At 41.3% G+C, this 16,193-nt stretch overlaps 2 protein-coding genes across 2 annotated transcripts in view; both read left to right on the top strand.

Moving 5' to 3' along the window:
• Positions 1 to 3,241: 3,241 nt before the first annotated feature.
• ppap2d (phosphatidic acid phosphatase type 2D) overlaps positions 3,242 to 16,193 on the top strand; it is a 16,259-nt gene continuing 3,307 nt past the window's right edge. Inside the window, exons 1-4 of the mRNA XM_040040534.1 lie at positions 3,242 to 3,862; positions 13,915 to 14,072; positions 14,248 to 14,537; positions 14,640 to 14,697. Of these exons, the coding sequence (XP_039896468.1) occupies positions 3,655 to 3,862; positions 13,915 to 14,072; positions 14,248 to 14,537; positions 14,640 to 14,697 (714 nt within the window). The 5' untranslated portion in view covers positions 3,242 to 3,654. The remainder of the gene's footprint in view (positions 3,863 to 13,914; positions 14,073 to 14,247; positions 14,538 to 14,639; positions 14,698 to 16,193) is intronic.
• The window catches only part of LOC120738867, a 24,027-nt gene continuing 18,192 nt past the window's right edge, over positions 10,359 to 16,193 (top strand). The window contains exon 1 of the mRNA XM_040040423.1: positions 10,359 to 10,371. The gene's annotated coding sequence lies outside the window, so the exon portion shown is untranslated. The remainder of the gene's footprint in view (positions 10,372 to 16,193) is intronic.

Raw genomic sequence — 16,193 nt, 5'->3', positions numbered from 1 at the left:
CACGTTTACTGTCTAAGGAAAAGCGCAAGCAAGCACTCTCTGCTTATGACCAAAAAAACCCCCAAAAACCAAAACAAAAAACAGCCCTTTCGTGTTGGTGGAAAAATGCACCATGTCGACCAATCAAAAATGATATGACAACATGACATTTAGTTGTTTAGGAAGAGGGGGAAGGCTTAGGAGTGACGGTGAGAAAGAGAGAGCAGAAAAAGAAAGAGACTGAGTTTTGAGATGTGAGAGATGTGTGACGTTTAGCGTGTTTGGAGCGTGTAGTTAATGTGTTGTCTTGTGTAGTTAGTGTGTAGTGTTGTGGATAGTTTTGTGTGTCAGAACAATGAGGCGACTGCTGTCTCCAGGTAGAAAACAGGAGTGATACACCTGCTGCTGTCAGGCCTGCAGGTATCAGGCTGTGATGTTCCCCTTTATAGTGGACAGAAATTTTTGGAGTGGCACAAATAATTTGTGTGGCATCTTATTGAATGCAGAACACCTGGTTGTTATGTCAATAGTTTGATATGGTTATAAAAAAAATGGTAAAAGGTAAATGGCTGCAAATAACTTTGTTGTTTGCAAAACTTGAACAATTTATATTTGTATTTAAAGTTATGAAATATGATTCATTAAACATGTTTGTGGTTGTTACAGTAAAAAATATAACTTTTTTCTACTCAAATGTTATGTTTTTTGTCTGATTTTAGATCAGTTGTGTTAATACAGTATGTCAAAATGAAAACATAACTGTAAATTCAGACACGTGAGGTTGTGCTGATGATACCAAACAAGGCAAAGTAAATAGTTTTTAAAGGTGAAATGTAGAGGAAACATCAAAAGTAGTTAAAAATAGCCAATTATACCCTGGACCCCAGAGGGTTAAACGTTTTTTTTTAAAGTAATGCAATAGTTACTTTTCAAATAATTAATTACTTTAGAATCTTGTAACTCAGTTACTAACTCGGTTACTTTTTTGAAGAAGTAACTAGTAACTATAATTAATTACTTTTTCAAAGTAACTTTCCCAACACTGGTGCTGTCAGGGATCTTCTCAAAACTGATGGAATTACAGAAAAGTGCCATCAGAGTTTTAATCCAGCAGATAAAAAACTATCTGGAAAGTCTCAGATTAGCAACCACTTCATTTTTTTAGCATGATTGCAAACACACTGTCAGTGCAGTAAAGGCACTCATGGATAGAAAACTACACAATTAAACACTATGAGTCACAGGTTGGCCTCCCCAGAGCCCAGACCTCAACATTATTGAAGCAGCATGGGATCACGATGACAAAAAATGGATTAAAAGGCAGCCAGCACCAAAAAAAGAGCGTTGAATGTCCTTCGTGTAGCCTGGGATGTTTTTTCATTTCCACTTAAACTGGAAGAAATTACAAGAAAGAGAGTTCAGGACATACATAATGTTGATTTTCAAGTTCATTAGAATTGTACAAACTCTGTTTTTGCCTAATAAATTGTATTTCCTTGGATGTTTTCATATTTCAGTAAGTCACTAAATAAAGAAATTAGTGGTGACTCAAGAAGGTGATGAAGTACTGTAGGTGTGAATGTGAGCATGGACTAATTACAACTTGGATAAGTTGCAGCTGTAAAATGGATAAGCAGCTAAGAAAATGCATCGATGGACTGATACACATTTTTAGTTTACAGAGATTTAGCAGATTTTTTAAAAAAATTATGGAAAATACAAGATAATCCATTATTATTTGGGACCACACTCCTATATTGACATTTTTCCTTTTCTTAAAAATGCAATCCAAATATGAACACACATTTTCTCTCTCTTTTTTTTTTTTAACAAAAATAAAAAAAACAGTAAAAATGAAAGAGCTCTGAAAACATCCATAAAAATGACCACTACTGGAAGGCTTTTGAAATGAAGCAATGAGCGATCTGTGATGTAGTTATAATCTAGCTTTTGGTGCTCATTGCAAATGTGCAAAGCTTTTACCTAGACAATGAGGGTTAACCTGCTAATCCAAAAGTCAGTTTAGATCCATATCGTGAACTTTTTGTGCCGTTTGCTTGCACAGCAGATGCATCAAAGGTTATGAAATAAAAGAACTGAGTCAGAAAAAACAAGGGTGACATATATTTGTTTACCTGTAACCCTATGAATGCACTAATGCACCCTCTGAACATCAATGATTTCAAGGTTTTGTCTCACGGTAGGCTTTAACGTTTACTTTTTACAGTATGTAAAAAAAAAATGAAAGAAGCATAAAAAGTGGAGAAATATTAAAACAGTGCTTGTATGTTTTCCAGGTAACATTCAGTTTTCAGTTAAAAAAAGGAGTCCATTTCCATCAGGCTGATGGTCGTTTGCGCTATAGAAAATTAGAGATTTTGAATATTAGATGGGAAATTACAATAGGTGCTTTTGGCCATTCAAAGCCTAATAACTAATGAATAAGGTAGACGAATAATTCATAATAGAAATAACAGCTTGAGCATCAGCAGATGGATGAATAGCTTAATGTATCGATTTAAAAAAGCTGATGAACTTTTCAGAGGCGAAGCAGTAGTACTTTAATCTTTACAGCAGGTGGCAGGATACCTCCAACGAACAAAAGCTTTAATAACGAAAGGAATCAAATGACCTATACAGCTTTGGATTAACAAATGAAATATCATGATATTTCATAAAGCCCTTATGCCAGTGGGGCAAAGACTAGACTTATATCACGCGTTCAGATTGTTTTATTGAGTGGTCTGGCAGACAATCAAGCAGCAGTCAATATTATGGAAATTAAATTAGCTGTATAGTGAGGAAGTCGTGTGCCCATTAAGGCATAAGGCTCAGTGCAATAAAAATGCCATTAAAAAGTCATCACAACAAAGGATATAAGATTACTTTCTACAAGGACACACTACACATCATTATTATGGAATGTATTTATACCCTCGTTTTGTTTGGTTTTGGTTTGTTGTTTTGATTGTGTAAAATTTATGAACAACAAACTCTTTAAAAAAAACAACAACAACCCACATGTCCTCTGAACTCCAGAAGTTGTATGTGGGACACGTCCTGACACTGGCGAGGCAGTTTAAGGCATGGACATGTACCCGGTCATGAGGTCAAATGGATCGAACTTGTTAGCAAGCTCCAGTCTGATCGTTACATATTGATTTTCTAAGTTTTTTTTTCCTTGCCCCAACAAAATGCGTAAAGTCAAACCCACTACCACATACCGGAAATAACCAACTTAAACGCATCAGCGCTACTCGACTTGGGATAGGAGGAGCAGTCACGGGGTTTATTTTGAAGTTCCATTAATGTGCGCTGCTGCATACATGTTTCGCTCGGGACTTTTCAAAGTAGTCTGTAGAGCACGCTCCAGCGGTAGAAGTTTGTTGTGACTCGGTTTAGTCGGATGCTTGTTTTCCTCTGTCTGGTTTTCTCCTGCCTTGCTTTGCCCCCCCTCTCTCTTGCCTTTGGATGACCGACGTAACCTCACCTCGCGGCCGGGTGCTTGACCAGGGTCTCCTGCTGTCAAACTTTAGTTGACATGATTTGGCGCACCGACGACGGATGGACTTAAAGTTTTTGGGATTTTCATCGTTTGCCAGCCACTACAAACGTAAAGGACTTACTGGAACCACATTCGAACAAGTTGTCATTAACTTTTAAGCAGCCAGAGACATGCAGAAGTTAAATTCCACCGGTACTCACAGCAGCATGCTCCCCCAGGATGAGGAGCTCCAGCGGCGGTTAGCTGACAGCGGAGGATCCGGGGAAGGGAAGGAGAACGGAGCTGGGAAACAATTCCTCACCCAACCTGAGGTGGAAAGCTCGTTTTGCACCAAGAGGAAGATGCTTGTTTGTTTGGATGTGTTGTGCCTTTGTATTGGTAAGAATTTGTGTTACTATTTCACTTAACAAGTGTACTATTTTAAATCTTTAAATACCAAGATCAGCGTTTTAATGACTCTTGAATTCTGTATTTGCTTTTTCCCTAATGTCATAAACAAAGTTGGTTTCAGACAAGGGGCAAAAAAGCACAAACTATCCAACGCTGGATTGGGATTTGTTAAAGTTAACGAAGCTGCAAAGCATTTTTCCAGAAGTCAAGTGGAAACTGCTCAGACTGGAGCAGAAAACTTCAGCTCGGTCCCCTCTACATGCACGTGGGGGCAGGAGGGAGGGAAGAACCGGGGAAAATGTGGGTGGGGGCTCAGCTGGCAGCAGCTGAGTTGTCCCGGGAATTCATCAGTTCCCATGGTAACTCCCAAATTTCCCGGGAGAAGAACGTGGGAATAAGGATAAAAACGTGCCTCGTGCCTATGATCTGGTGCTGAATTACCTCTATGCAGAGCTCTTTAGCCTCTCTCAGGGTTAGCTTACTGTTTGTAGCCAATAATTCACCACAGTGTGCACAGAAGCCTTGCTTGAATATAACTAGCAAGCTTCACATCAAGAAACAAAAACTGCCAAGGCCACAATCAACACAGAAATGAGAGCCAACGGAGATACTAATCACAACCCAAAAAAGTTAACTTATTATGGAGAAAAACAAACTGGCAGTAGATTCATATCAAATAAACGATAAAAGCAGTAATAGTCACTAACTCAGGCTATAACATGATTGTCCAGATTGCTTTCATTCAGTAAAAGGGAAACAAATTGTCATTCTGTTTTTCCAAGTGCTTTAAGATTGGTCGAATACTCTCTCAGTGTATTCTTAAAATCTACTTATTATGGCCAGCGTGAGATTGAACTTGCAATGCAGCAGAACAAACAGAACCTCAAACACTCAAGTTGAAGAGTTATAATTGTTCAGAATCAAAGTAAAAGGTTGTTGTGCATGTTGACATGTGCTTTAGGCCTGGTTTTAGTGCCACCTTTTTAAAGATAGTAGAACCGAATCACATGTTTTTTTCTTCTAATGATGCAACGAACCATATCTAAGGACTTTAATGCTTCTGTGTTGTTTTCAGGGCCAGTGCTAAGCCACAAAGTGTATAGGGAATATAGAAAAGTTAAAGGAAGAAAAAAGAGTTCTACTTCTACCTGAAATTTGTAAAATACCTCAGAAAGGTATTTTTACTTGTAATTGTTTCATTAACTGTACTTCAGCCCCTTTCTATTAGTAGAAATCCTCCTAAAATTTGTACACAGAGTTTGTTTGTTTGTGTAATAATACATAATTCATAAATTCCATGCCGTCATCTCACATGACTGCGAAAGGGACGGGAGCACCAGTGTTGTGTGAATTAGTGTTTCAGCTGCAACTGAAGCCAGAACCCGTCTAGGCAGACCGACAGGTCTCAGGCTTGGCCGTTAAATCTTAGGAAGTAGCCTGGCAAACTCGATGACAGGTCGAGGTAGTCACTTTTCTATTCTGTACTATGTTATTCTTAACCCCTGCAGGTATACTATTAGCTGTTTAGTTTGTGCACTTTTCTGCAGCTTTGTTCTGGGTTTAGGAAGTGGCTAGCAACTGAGCATCAGTCAGGAAAGTATAGGAAATGGGCTCTCTCAGTTCTTCCCCTAAGACATAAACCAAGCACGCCACTAGCTTTCTCAAAAAACTGTGTGCTCTGACCCTTCTTAGCCCCGGTCTGAACAGATAACAGTTCTGAGCCTGTGTTGCTGGGCATCAAGCTGAACACAGCTGAGCGGATTTATAAAGTTTGCTGAGCTTTGACTTGAACGTTTTAGTCCAACAATCTCTAAAGTCCCGGTTTGATTTGATTCTTTGATATGTTCCTGGTACACTTTGGCAGCAAACGTGTCTGAGAACATACTGTTACACGTTTTCAAATAATGACTTGCAGTAATAATGCAGAGGCACAAGGTATTAGAGTTTGTGATTAAAGAGATTTATCTTACTGATTTTGAGAAGTAGAGTCTTTTTTTTTTTTCAGTTTTATTAAGCACAGTGAGACCACAACACTAGCTATTATATGTCACAGATAACAATCAAATGTCCTGAAATAAGATGTAATTTACAGTACAAGGCATTATTTCCCCCTATTGTTGCATACAGTGCTGTATGGGCTATTGGATTACTCCATCCTGACTGTATCTGTCTCGCAGAAGCCCGACATTGACTCATCTATGGGCATTTGGCATTGAATGTCATCAATTGTTGGAAATGAATTGGACCCTTCATTTCTCTTGACCCTCATATGTCTGACTAATCAAAATTTCCCTTAAAAGTGCCTTTATCAGATTCCCTCAGACAGTTGACCCACCAGCATTATTCATCCTTTAAAGGGGCTCATTCACAACTGTAAAAGTGGAATTTGGCCCTGAAGCACCGCCACTCTTTATGCAATCAGCTGAAGAGGGATTCTGCAATGTTCTGAGGTTATCGCTGTCTCTTTAGGGCTTAATTCACATTTAAAGTGGCGACGTGAAACTAGTATGTTGTGGTGTTGAATGAGCTTTAATCTGTCTGTGGAATGTGGTGACATTGAACTCATTAACTGAGGCTTTGGCTGAGTTTACCTGACCTGATTCTTTCTCAACACCAGGCTTGTCTAATATTGTTGTACTTTGCGTATCATAGTGTTGATTATGGGGGTGTTCGGGCATGCACATGATGCCTGACAGAGATAGATTGTTTTGGTTAAGCTCAGTTCCAGTAAGTTCCATGTGATTTGCAAACTGCAATTTGTTTTCAAGTCTTTGCCTGTGTGCTAAAGTGTGTGCATGCATTATTGCTGGGACTGGGACTCAAAGAGAGATGACAATATTTTTCACCCTGTGGCTGCATGTACTATATAGAGCCCAGCCACGCACATGTCAGGAGGTTTGAGGTTTTTGTCATATCTGACGAGCGTGCAGGGACAAGACTTCTAGACTATGCTGCTATTTCCCTCCTGCGCAGGTGGCCCTGACTCTATCATCGCCATAATAAAGTAACTCTCTTTAAGGGTAACTGAATGAAAACAGCACTTGAGTAGCCTGCTGCACAACAAAAGCTCATACAATATAAGTGAAACATAAAGAATGTTATGAGGCATGACTTTTCTCTAGAGGTTAATTACAGAGCTATGCCATTTTCACACATGCCTGAAATGCAAAAGATCATAGCCGTGGTTAAAATGATACAGTTTACATGGATTGTGTTTTTGTGTACAATAGAAAGAGAAAGCTGGAAACAGTTGATTGCTGTTGTATGTGTGTCAAGACATGAAGCAGCTTGCCAGAACAAGATGACTGGTATCTACTTAAGTGATCTGAATACTGAAAGGCCTGCCTCTTTCTACCCTACATCCGCTTATATCCTCTTCTCTTTTTATTATCTTTTCTTCAGCCGAGCTCTACTTTGGGACCAAAGGTGTCCCACTGATGTAGTGAGGCGTGTGAGCGTGTTTTACGTCTCCATGTGTTTTGGGCGGGTGTCAGATTTTTGTTAGAGGATTTTGGGTTATACTTATTTGGCAGAGAAAGCTGCCAAGTGAGTCAGGCAGCAAAAGGCTGACATGTCAGAGCGTGCAGTTGTGTATAGGCTCCGAAATATTAAATTGTGTGCGTATGTGTAAAAGTGTGGGTGTGGGTGTTTGTATGTGTATGAGTCATCGCTGTTAACTACCCTACTACAGCTGCCATGTGCTTGCTGTTTGTTGACAAATTTGCCGGTCTTGTTTTGCTGTGCGTCTTAGGCCCTGACTCTCTGAAGTTATGGAAAACATTGGCGTCAGTCTGCGGCTGACAGATGGAGCGCCATTAAAAATGGCTCAGTCAAATCATTAGCTAGTGGAAGAACTGATTTCGCTTTCTGTCCCCTCTTAGTCTATTAATGCATCTCCTTCCCGTTTGACAGTGCTGCAGAGTTACAGGAATCCATTAAGTGCGCTGTTGCTCAGACAGACCACGTGGGCCTATTCACTTCACTTCTCGGTACATCTTCCTTCACCCATTAGCACGCTGGAATCGACTAAGTCCCACGTATCTATAGGCTGAGGGGCAAGTAAGAACTTGAATGAAGGAAAAGCCCCAAGGGTGGAGAGGGGAGTAAGATACGGAAAGACTGAGGAGGCAGAGGATCTACAGTAGGGGTCAGGGGTCAAACCCTTGGTTGCTCGAGGGATCCTATACACAGCTGTCTGTTTATGTCTCAGTGAGGAAGTAGTACTCAGAACCAGATAGGAAATGTTCAGACAGCAGATAGCTTCAAATGTACTTTTAATGAGACAGCTGTAATCTTCTCCTAGATGACGATTCCATAAGTGCCCAGGGTGGTCCATAGGTATTAGCTATAATGAGCGAATAAAGATGTGTGTATCGCTCTAATCCTCATCGCTCATTAGCTCCAATGGGCCTGGAGAGGATACCAGAAGACTGTCTACCTGACTCCGAATACAGGCTGTAACTCCGCCTTTTCGTCTGTTAGAACTAACGATTTGTCTTCTGTCTGTCTCCCTATAAGAAAACTTAGACATTCCCTCTTGGCGCCATTGCATGGTTACCCATCATCGGGTACATTTTATCAGTGTGTCTCATCTCACCTGCTGGAGACCATTCTCCCTTAATCATCTCAAGGTCTGACTGTCCTAACAGCACATTCCCCTGCAAATCCAAACACTCTGACAAAACAGCCCTGCAGGTTTGAACTTTTTCTATCCATAGAGTGCCACCGCAATCATGTTGTACCATGCTAAATACCTCTCCAGCAGTCTAAACCAAAATCCTGTGTCATTTTCACATTGCAGACTGGCAGCTCTCACCTCACAATGCACGCCCTTACCTTCATGCCACAAAAACCACTGGGGAACTCTTTAAAGTTTCCAAGATATGCACCACAGTGGCGGGTTCTTTACGTTCTTGCTGAATCAGACAGACAGACAGACAGACTGCTTCAAACTTCCCCGCTCAGGCCCTGAACTCCAGAGTCAGGCTCCAGGAAGCAAGGCACTGAAGTGTGGCAAGAACAGAAGCAACTGTGGGAAGCATGTCTCTACTGGCTAGTGGCAACAGTAACAGTGGAAAGGGCAGGCAAGAAATCTCCTGGTGCACTGTTAGGAATTGAAAAAAAGCTAAGTTTTTAAGCGCCATTGTGTTTTATTTTTCATGGTCATGGAGACGTAGGGTTTGCATTTGCTCGGTGTTGAGTTATTAATGTAGTGCATTAAACCTCCATAAATATTAACATTTTTGGCCAGCGAGGTACTTTGAGCGGTCGACTGTTTCTTTCTGGGGCCCCTGTTTTTGCCTACATTAATGATTTGGGTATGGGCTGATAAATGAAGCAGTGGGTGTACTTAAACAGTGTGTGTGTGTGTGGAGTCCTGCTGCAGCAGATGTTGATGATAGCAGATGGTTAACAAAACTCTGTTGCGGCTTCTCAGCCCGCCTTTGTTCTTCACTTAAAAATCTCTCGTCGAGGCCATCAGGGCAGACAAAACAGACCCATCTCCCAGAACAATCCGGCCAATTATGGGAAAGTAAAAGAGTGTGTGTGGGTGTGTGTGTCAGTAAGGAGGCAAACACTTACTCTTCCCCCCCATTCCTCCCTTACCTGGATTGGGCCACCAAGGAAGAACAGGATGTACCTGTCATACACACACTGCACTTTAATTGAGTTTTTTGCCATCCGCGGTTGCCAATAATAATCACAGCCTTGGTGCGAATGACTTCACCTGCTGACTTACCTGCCCTACAGTACAACTGCCTGTGTGTGTTTGTTCTTTTGTGTGATAGAGAATTATGCAGTGAGGCGCACAGACTCTCTCTGGACTAACTTTTAAAACAGAGTCTTTTGTTTCAGGTACAAATTCTCAACTCTGCCTGTAATGATCTCAAACTGAGAAGGGATTAGATGAAATAACAGATCTTATGAAGACGGCTTCAGTCATTATTGCACAAATAATTGCAAAAACCCACCCAGTCCATCTGCAGACTGCCATTTAAGAGCGTACTAGGAATGCCGTCACGCTGCTTCCTTGTAATGTTGTTACTGGGGATTATCAACCTCGCAGAGATTCAAATTCCAACACTGCGCGATACAGTTCACTGGCTTATTATTTTTGAAAGGTTGAGTTGAAGGTAAATAAGCACCTTAAAATTTAGTTGTGATCTCCTGGCACATGCAAGCTGGTGAAGAGCTCAGTGTGGGTGGACCACCCGTGAAGGGTGCTGCACAGGCCACGCTCATCCCGGTCCCAGGTCCTGCAGGCCACATGGCTCTGTGTTGACAGGTCACTAACAGTCTGTCCTCTAGCTTTATCAAAGGGCAAAAGTAGAAAGAGGCCTGTGCAGTCAAATATTATTGAGTGTGATGGAAACAGATGACCATTACTGTAGCTTGGAGATAGCTTTAGGATATGTCATGCTAATCCATGAGTATACACAGGCTGTTTTTTAGTGATAGAAGCAGCAGCATCCATACGAGTGAATTTAGTGATTGTGGTGTCTGCATTAATGGCTGTGTTTTGGATCGTTAGGGGGTTTTTCTGTGGTTCATGGCTCTGGCATGGTTGGTTAATTTTTTCCAGGTGTTTTTTTTTGTTTTGTTTTTTTTCCTTTTTTTTTTTGTGGTGTGTTTTGGTTGTCTTGTTAATCTATGCGGCTGTGGATTTGGTTTGTCTGCATCTCAGTGTGGGTTTTTTTTTTATGTGTATGTGTGTCGGGGGGTATTCTGCCTGTTGAGGCGGGGTCGTGTTTACAGAGCGGGTCCCAGCAGAGCCCAGATCTCTGACCCTCACATTCCAGAACCACCACTAATCGCCTCCGTCTGCTGTTCTTTAAAGAGGAACCTTTGCTGCATCTCTCTTGGCTCCATCTTTCCAGTTTTTCTCACCCCAGTTTTACTGCCCCCCCCCCCCCCCCCCCCCCCACACACACACACACACACACACACATATTTGTCAATTCTCCGCTCCGCCCCGCATAGCAGCCTAGCTTTCAGTCCAACATTGAATTGATCAGTAGATGTTGACCAACATGACTTGAAAGTATGTCGATGAATTCCTACCATCTGCCCTCTTTTCATTTGCACTCCTCCTTAAACCACTTTTTTCATTTGCTGTTTTTTATTTCTTTATTTTGTTGCTTTTGGTTGTTGTTGTTCTCCTCTCACAGTGAGCTCATTCTGGGCTGTGGTCATAGATGTGTAAATTAGAACCAGAACAGTTTCTCAGAGAGAGGCACATATCCCCTCTTTTCCTCCCTTCCTCTTTCCCCTTCTTCTTTCTATCCTTTTGACTATTTGAAAGCATTCCTGCTTTGAATGTTAGGCCCAGTGAGCAGCACATTTTGGCTCTTGGAGCCAGCCCACTCCTCTGCCTCCTTTTGTGTCCTCTTGCAGGCCTTCCTGGTCTGGCTCTCTTTTGAGCATGTCTTGGCCAGGTGCAGAGGTTGGCTCACAGCTGCCTGACAGATGAAGTGAGAGTCTGTGGAGTGTTTTTCAGTCATGTTGTGAAAACATTTTGAATGTAGTTGTAAAGCATAGAGGTTGACTGTGACATAGGAGCTTGTAATTTCTTTAGGATTGTTCACAAACTAAATAACTAATGTGGTTTCAAGTATGTTTGCTCAGTTTTTCTCTTGTGATATTATCAAGGAGCTTTTTAAACCACTAAACCACTTTTGTCATGTTTAGTGATTATTGCATGCAAAAATGGGGAAGCATTACAAGCCGTCTCTGACTGACGTGACACTTCCTTCGCCTTTGAAAAGTCTTACAGTATAAGTGTTTGGACTTTAATGGAGCTTCTCACCATTATCTCTGTGTCAATACAACAAAATACTGATTTCTGGAATCAGACGAGGGGCTTTTAATGGATTATATGGAAACCAGAAAGGGTCAAAAGAAGCCCCTGTTCAACACAAAATAGTACTTGTTGTTGTTGTTTTAAGTATTTGTTTCATTATTAAATGCTAAAATGTATCATCAGTGTTTGATTACCCCCAAACACGGCATGTCTCTGTCAGTTTAAAAGTCCTTATAAAATGTCATCAGCTTTTTTATTTTAGTGGATTGTTGTTATGTTGTTGTTGTTATGTTGGGGCTTTTGCATAACACTTATTTGAAAGGAGCTGACTGTACTGGAGAAAAAATCTGGGTGTGGAATCAAATACCTCACGTCTCCACTTGGGTATGACATGCATAGGGGTATTATGATCAAGTGATTCAAAAAGATGCATTTCATGCGGGTAACACAAAGGCAAACATGAACTCTCATTGAGGTTATTTATTTATCTACCAATTAGCACAAAAGTAAACACAGGTACTCCATTGATCTTAGCTAATGTAAACTCTCACTAGGATAACCACAAGATAGAAGAAGGAGATGTTCTAATAGATTATTTTACTAGCAAAACAGGGCACACCTGTGTGTGTGTGTGTGTGTGTGTGTGTGTATATATATATATATATATATATATATATAATCAATATGAATGCGTTTGTTATATGAGGCACATCAGTGAGCTGAATTTCCATATGATGAATCTGTACATGTGTTATCTGGATGGGATGAGTGAGAGATTGGGGTCAGATGTGAGGCGTTTGCTCTCTGTGCTGGCGTCACAGGCTCTGCTATCTGTCTACAGGATGTTTCCCTCTCTCCTTCCCTGCCGTAACATCTCATGAAATACATGGACGCGAGCTTGTTTTTAGTCTTTGTTTTGTCTTTCTGGGAGGGCAGCTTGACTTTGACTGCAGAGTTTTTTTAGCACACACACATTTGACCTATGTCTTACTGTATCCCAGCCTTAATCACGTCTCCCGTGCCTATCAGTAAGTTCAGTAAGGTTGAATGAACAGCATGGGAGTTTAGTTGACTCTGTGTTTGGTTAAAGCTGATACGGAGCCAGTTTTGGCAGATCTCAAAGTGGACAAACTGTAGCTACCTGCTGTTCATCAAATACTCATTTCCCACTCTTTTCTTTCAAAATTTGGTGATTTATCATGATTAAAGGAATGTTTTCAGACCCTTGTTTATGTGTTTGACTGAGAATCCTTCTGGCCTGGTTTTAAATGTGTATCCTGTGTTCTTTTCAGTCACGTAGTCTGAGAGATTCTCTGGCAGGAGCAGTGTTTTGGCCTGGGAGCGTTCCAACCAACAAGCAGGCCTGGGATGATAGGGAGAGGCACAGAGGTTAATGATTAGTCCCATGTCCTCGCTGCATTCCATGGGGTGACAAGGGGACATGGGATAAGGGACAGAGAAATGGAGCATGCTGGGACTTTAGAGGGATATTGGCTATTAGTGTTAAGTACAATGCAGAACAAAAGCCGTGCAGCTCAGCCCTCGTTTGTGGAGCTACAGTCACCACCTTCCAATTCGTCATTTAAAAACTGGTTAAAACGCAAATTTTCCCCAGTGAACTTTGATCATGAGACTGCATGGTGATGTTTACCTAAGCAAACCAGACCTTGACCACTTTCACCTGATAGCGTAAATTCTTATAATTAGTGACCAGCCAGTAAACATAATGTGAGACAGCTGTTAATATAAGTTAAGATGGATTAAACTGTGAGTCACTGCTTTTGGCTTGAAGAAAACATACTTGTTTAACAATACACAGTGACTTTGTCTTCTTTGAGCACACTGATGTTTTTGTGTAACATGCTCTCAATAACTTCTTCCTCCTTCCTCATCTGAATTCTCCACTGTCATGCTGCCTCCATTTTTTCACGTCTTTTCATGTCTGTCAGCCTTCTCCTTCTCCCTGCTCCCATGTTGAAAGCAGCTATGTGTGGAATTCCCTGATCCCCAGGAATCTGGAACTCATATCACCAAATGACTGACGCTTTAATGCTACCCCCCTTTATTATGTTAGGCCATTTTCATATGAGTAGACAGTACCGTTGTCCATGTATCGCGCTGTCTCTTTTATTTGTCATCGTTGTTACACAGACCACATCATAGATATTCATCAAGCCATCTTTTGTTTTGTTTTTTTTGTCTGCCTCCACTCCCTTTTTCCCCCCCGACCCCCCCCCAGCCTCCATCCCATTTTTTGCATGCGAGATGAAGTTTGTGACTCCCTACAAACGAGGCTTTTTCTGCGGAGACCCCAGCATCACTTATCCCAACATAACAACCGAGGCCATCTCCGACAGCCTGCTCATCGCTGGTGGCATCGCCATCACTGGTGTAGCGGTAAGACAGTAATTGATGTTATGTGTAAGGACAGTGAGTTAAAGCTATCATCATCTTCTTATAGTGTAAATGTGCTTGTGTTTGCTTAAAAGTAAAACAAACATATTTTCACAGTATTTGTTCAGCCGGGCGGTATGGCAAGTTAAAAGTTGTCTCCTGTCTTTGTTTCTTTCAGATCGCTGTAGGTGAATGCTATCGTGTGCGTTTCCGAGGTGTGCACTCACGAGCTTTTGTTAGAAACTGCTATGTGTCATGCCTGTACAAGGAACTGGGAAGCTTCCTGTTTGGCTGTTGTATTGGTCAGTCTCTCACCAACATGGCCAAGCTAAGCGTAGGTCGCCTGAGACCCAACTTCCTGGATGTGTGCAACATCACATATGCATCCATTAACTGCAAGGAAGGCATCTATGTCCCTGCAGAGTCCATAGTCTGCACTGCGGAAAAGAAGTTGGAGGAGGAGGCAAGGTGTGTGGTTTATGTGCAATTACCTGCTTTCTCAGGGTGCTGTATACAGAAACCTAAGTTAATGTGTAACATTTGGCTGCTTTTATGGATCTTCTCTTTCAGGAAGTCCTTCTTTTCCGGCCATGCTTCCTTCGCGATGTACACAATGCTTTATCTGGCAGTAAGTCACCTTTGCTTCACAAACAAACAAACACACCCAGTCTATCGGCGAACAAATCTGGAAAGTTGACCTCTACATACACCTGAGCTCATATTGTGTAATTACTGTATTCACCCCAGTGTTTATAGTATCAGAGGAAGATTACAGTTCTTGCTTTGTTTTCAGTTTTTAAAGACAACACCAGCCCCTAGAGGCCGAGAACAATGCTAATTGAACATGTGGAAAGACACACCAAGCCATGTGCTGTTAAATACATTCACGGTTCCCGATCTTTGAGAGAACCAATTCTCTACAGGCAGCCAGCTTCCAACCAAAAGGGCTGGTGAGACAGAAAGATAGGGAGGAGGAGGATTTGGAGTGGGGTAGAGAATGAGGGAGAATGTTTTCCACAGGGAACATGAATAGATGAAGAGACTCCACAGACAGAGGAGGCCTTGTTGTGGGTCTCATTTAGTCGAGGGGGGAGAGCTGAATATGCCTGCTGAGAGATCGACAGGCTTCTTTCAGCAATAGACACCCTCTCAACCCTCCAAGCCTCCCTCCCCATCTCTTCATTTTTCTCTCACAGCACACTGCCCTGTAGTCATGGGCGCATTGTGAGAGAGAAGTGACAGTTAGAGGGAGACAAAAGCACATTGTCTATGAAACGTTCACATACTTCACATAACCATCATCGCTAGCTGCTAATTAATGGTTTTCAGGTGACATAAATATTTGTATTCATCTGAGATGAATGAAAATAATTTGTTGCTTTTCAAAACTCAAAGTGAGGAGGAAACCTTCTCTATTTGTACAGTGCTGTGTCTTATTTCTGTACATTTCAGTTATAAAGAGCCAGACTTGCAGGTTGTTATTTTTGTTTTGTCTTAAGCAGTAGTTTTCCAGACTCTCTGAAAGTCTTCTTTCATTTTCACTTCAGTCCATCTGTCTGGGACTAGAGGAAAGATTTTTTTTGTTGTTGTTCATCAGACCACTTACTGTAACACTGACCTATGAATTATTCAAGCATAACACCTATCTTCGTCACAGTCTAGCAAATAACCAATTATAAATTATATTTTTAGGTACTTTGCTACTAACGGCCTGTGACAAAACACATAATTTCTTCCCATTTCTTTAACCGAATCTATGGAAAATATGTTCGAAAGGGATAAAATAACGGTTGCACCAACAAGGTGATTCTCAAAGAGCATTTAGCTCAAAAACTTTACATATCTGTGCATGGTGTACACTGTTTCCTTAAAATATTTGAGGAAACTAGATAAATGGAAGACAAAATACGAAGTTTCAAGCCTAAAAAAACTAAAAAAAAATCTACAGCAGATGAGCAGTATTTGAAAGTCATGTCCTAAGAATCGGAAAAAAAACCCAGCAAAGACCTGACACAGGACCTCAGAGACACAGCTGGCCCTGTCCACCTAATGTTTGCTGAAACCTTGTTAGAGATAGTCTCAGTGGAAGGTTTGCTTTCAAGAAGGAAACCGGGAAGAAAATGC

Source organism: Simochromis diagramma, unplaced genomic scaffold (assembly GCF_900408965.1).
Source record: "Simochromis diagramma unplaced genomic scaffold, fSimDia1.1 OVJJ01000321.1, whole genome shotgun sequence".
Classification (NCBI taxonomy): domain Eukaryota; kingdom Metazoa; phylum Chordata; class Actinopteri; order Cichliformes; family Cichlidae; genus Simochromis; species Simochromis diagramma.
This window is presented reverse-complemented; position numbering and strand designations above follow the sequence as displayed.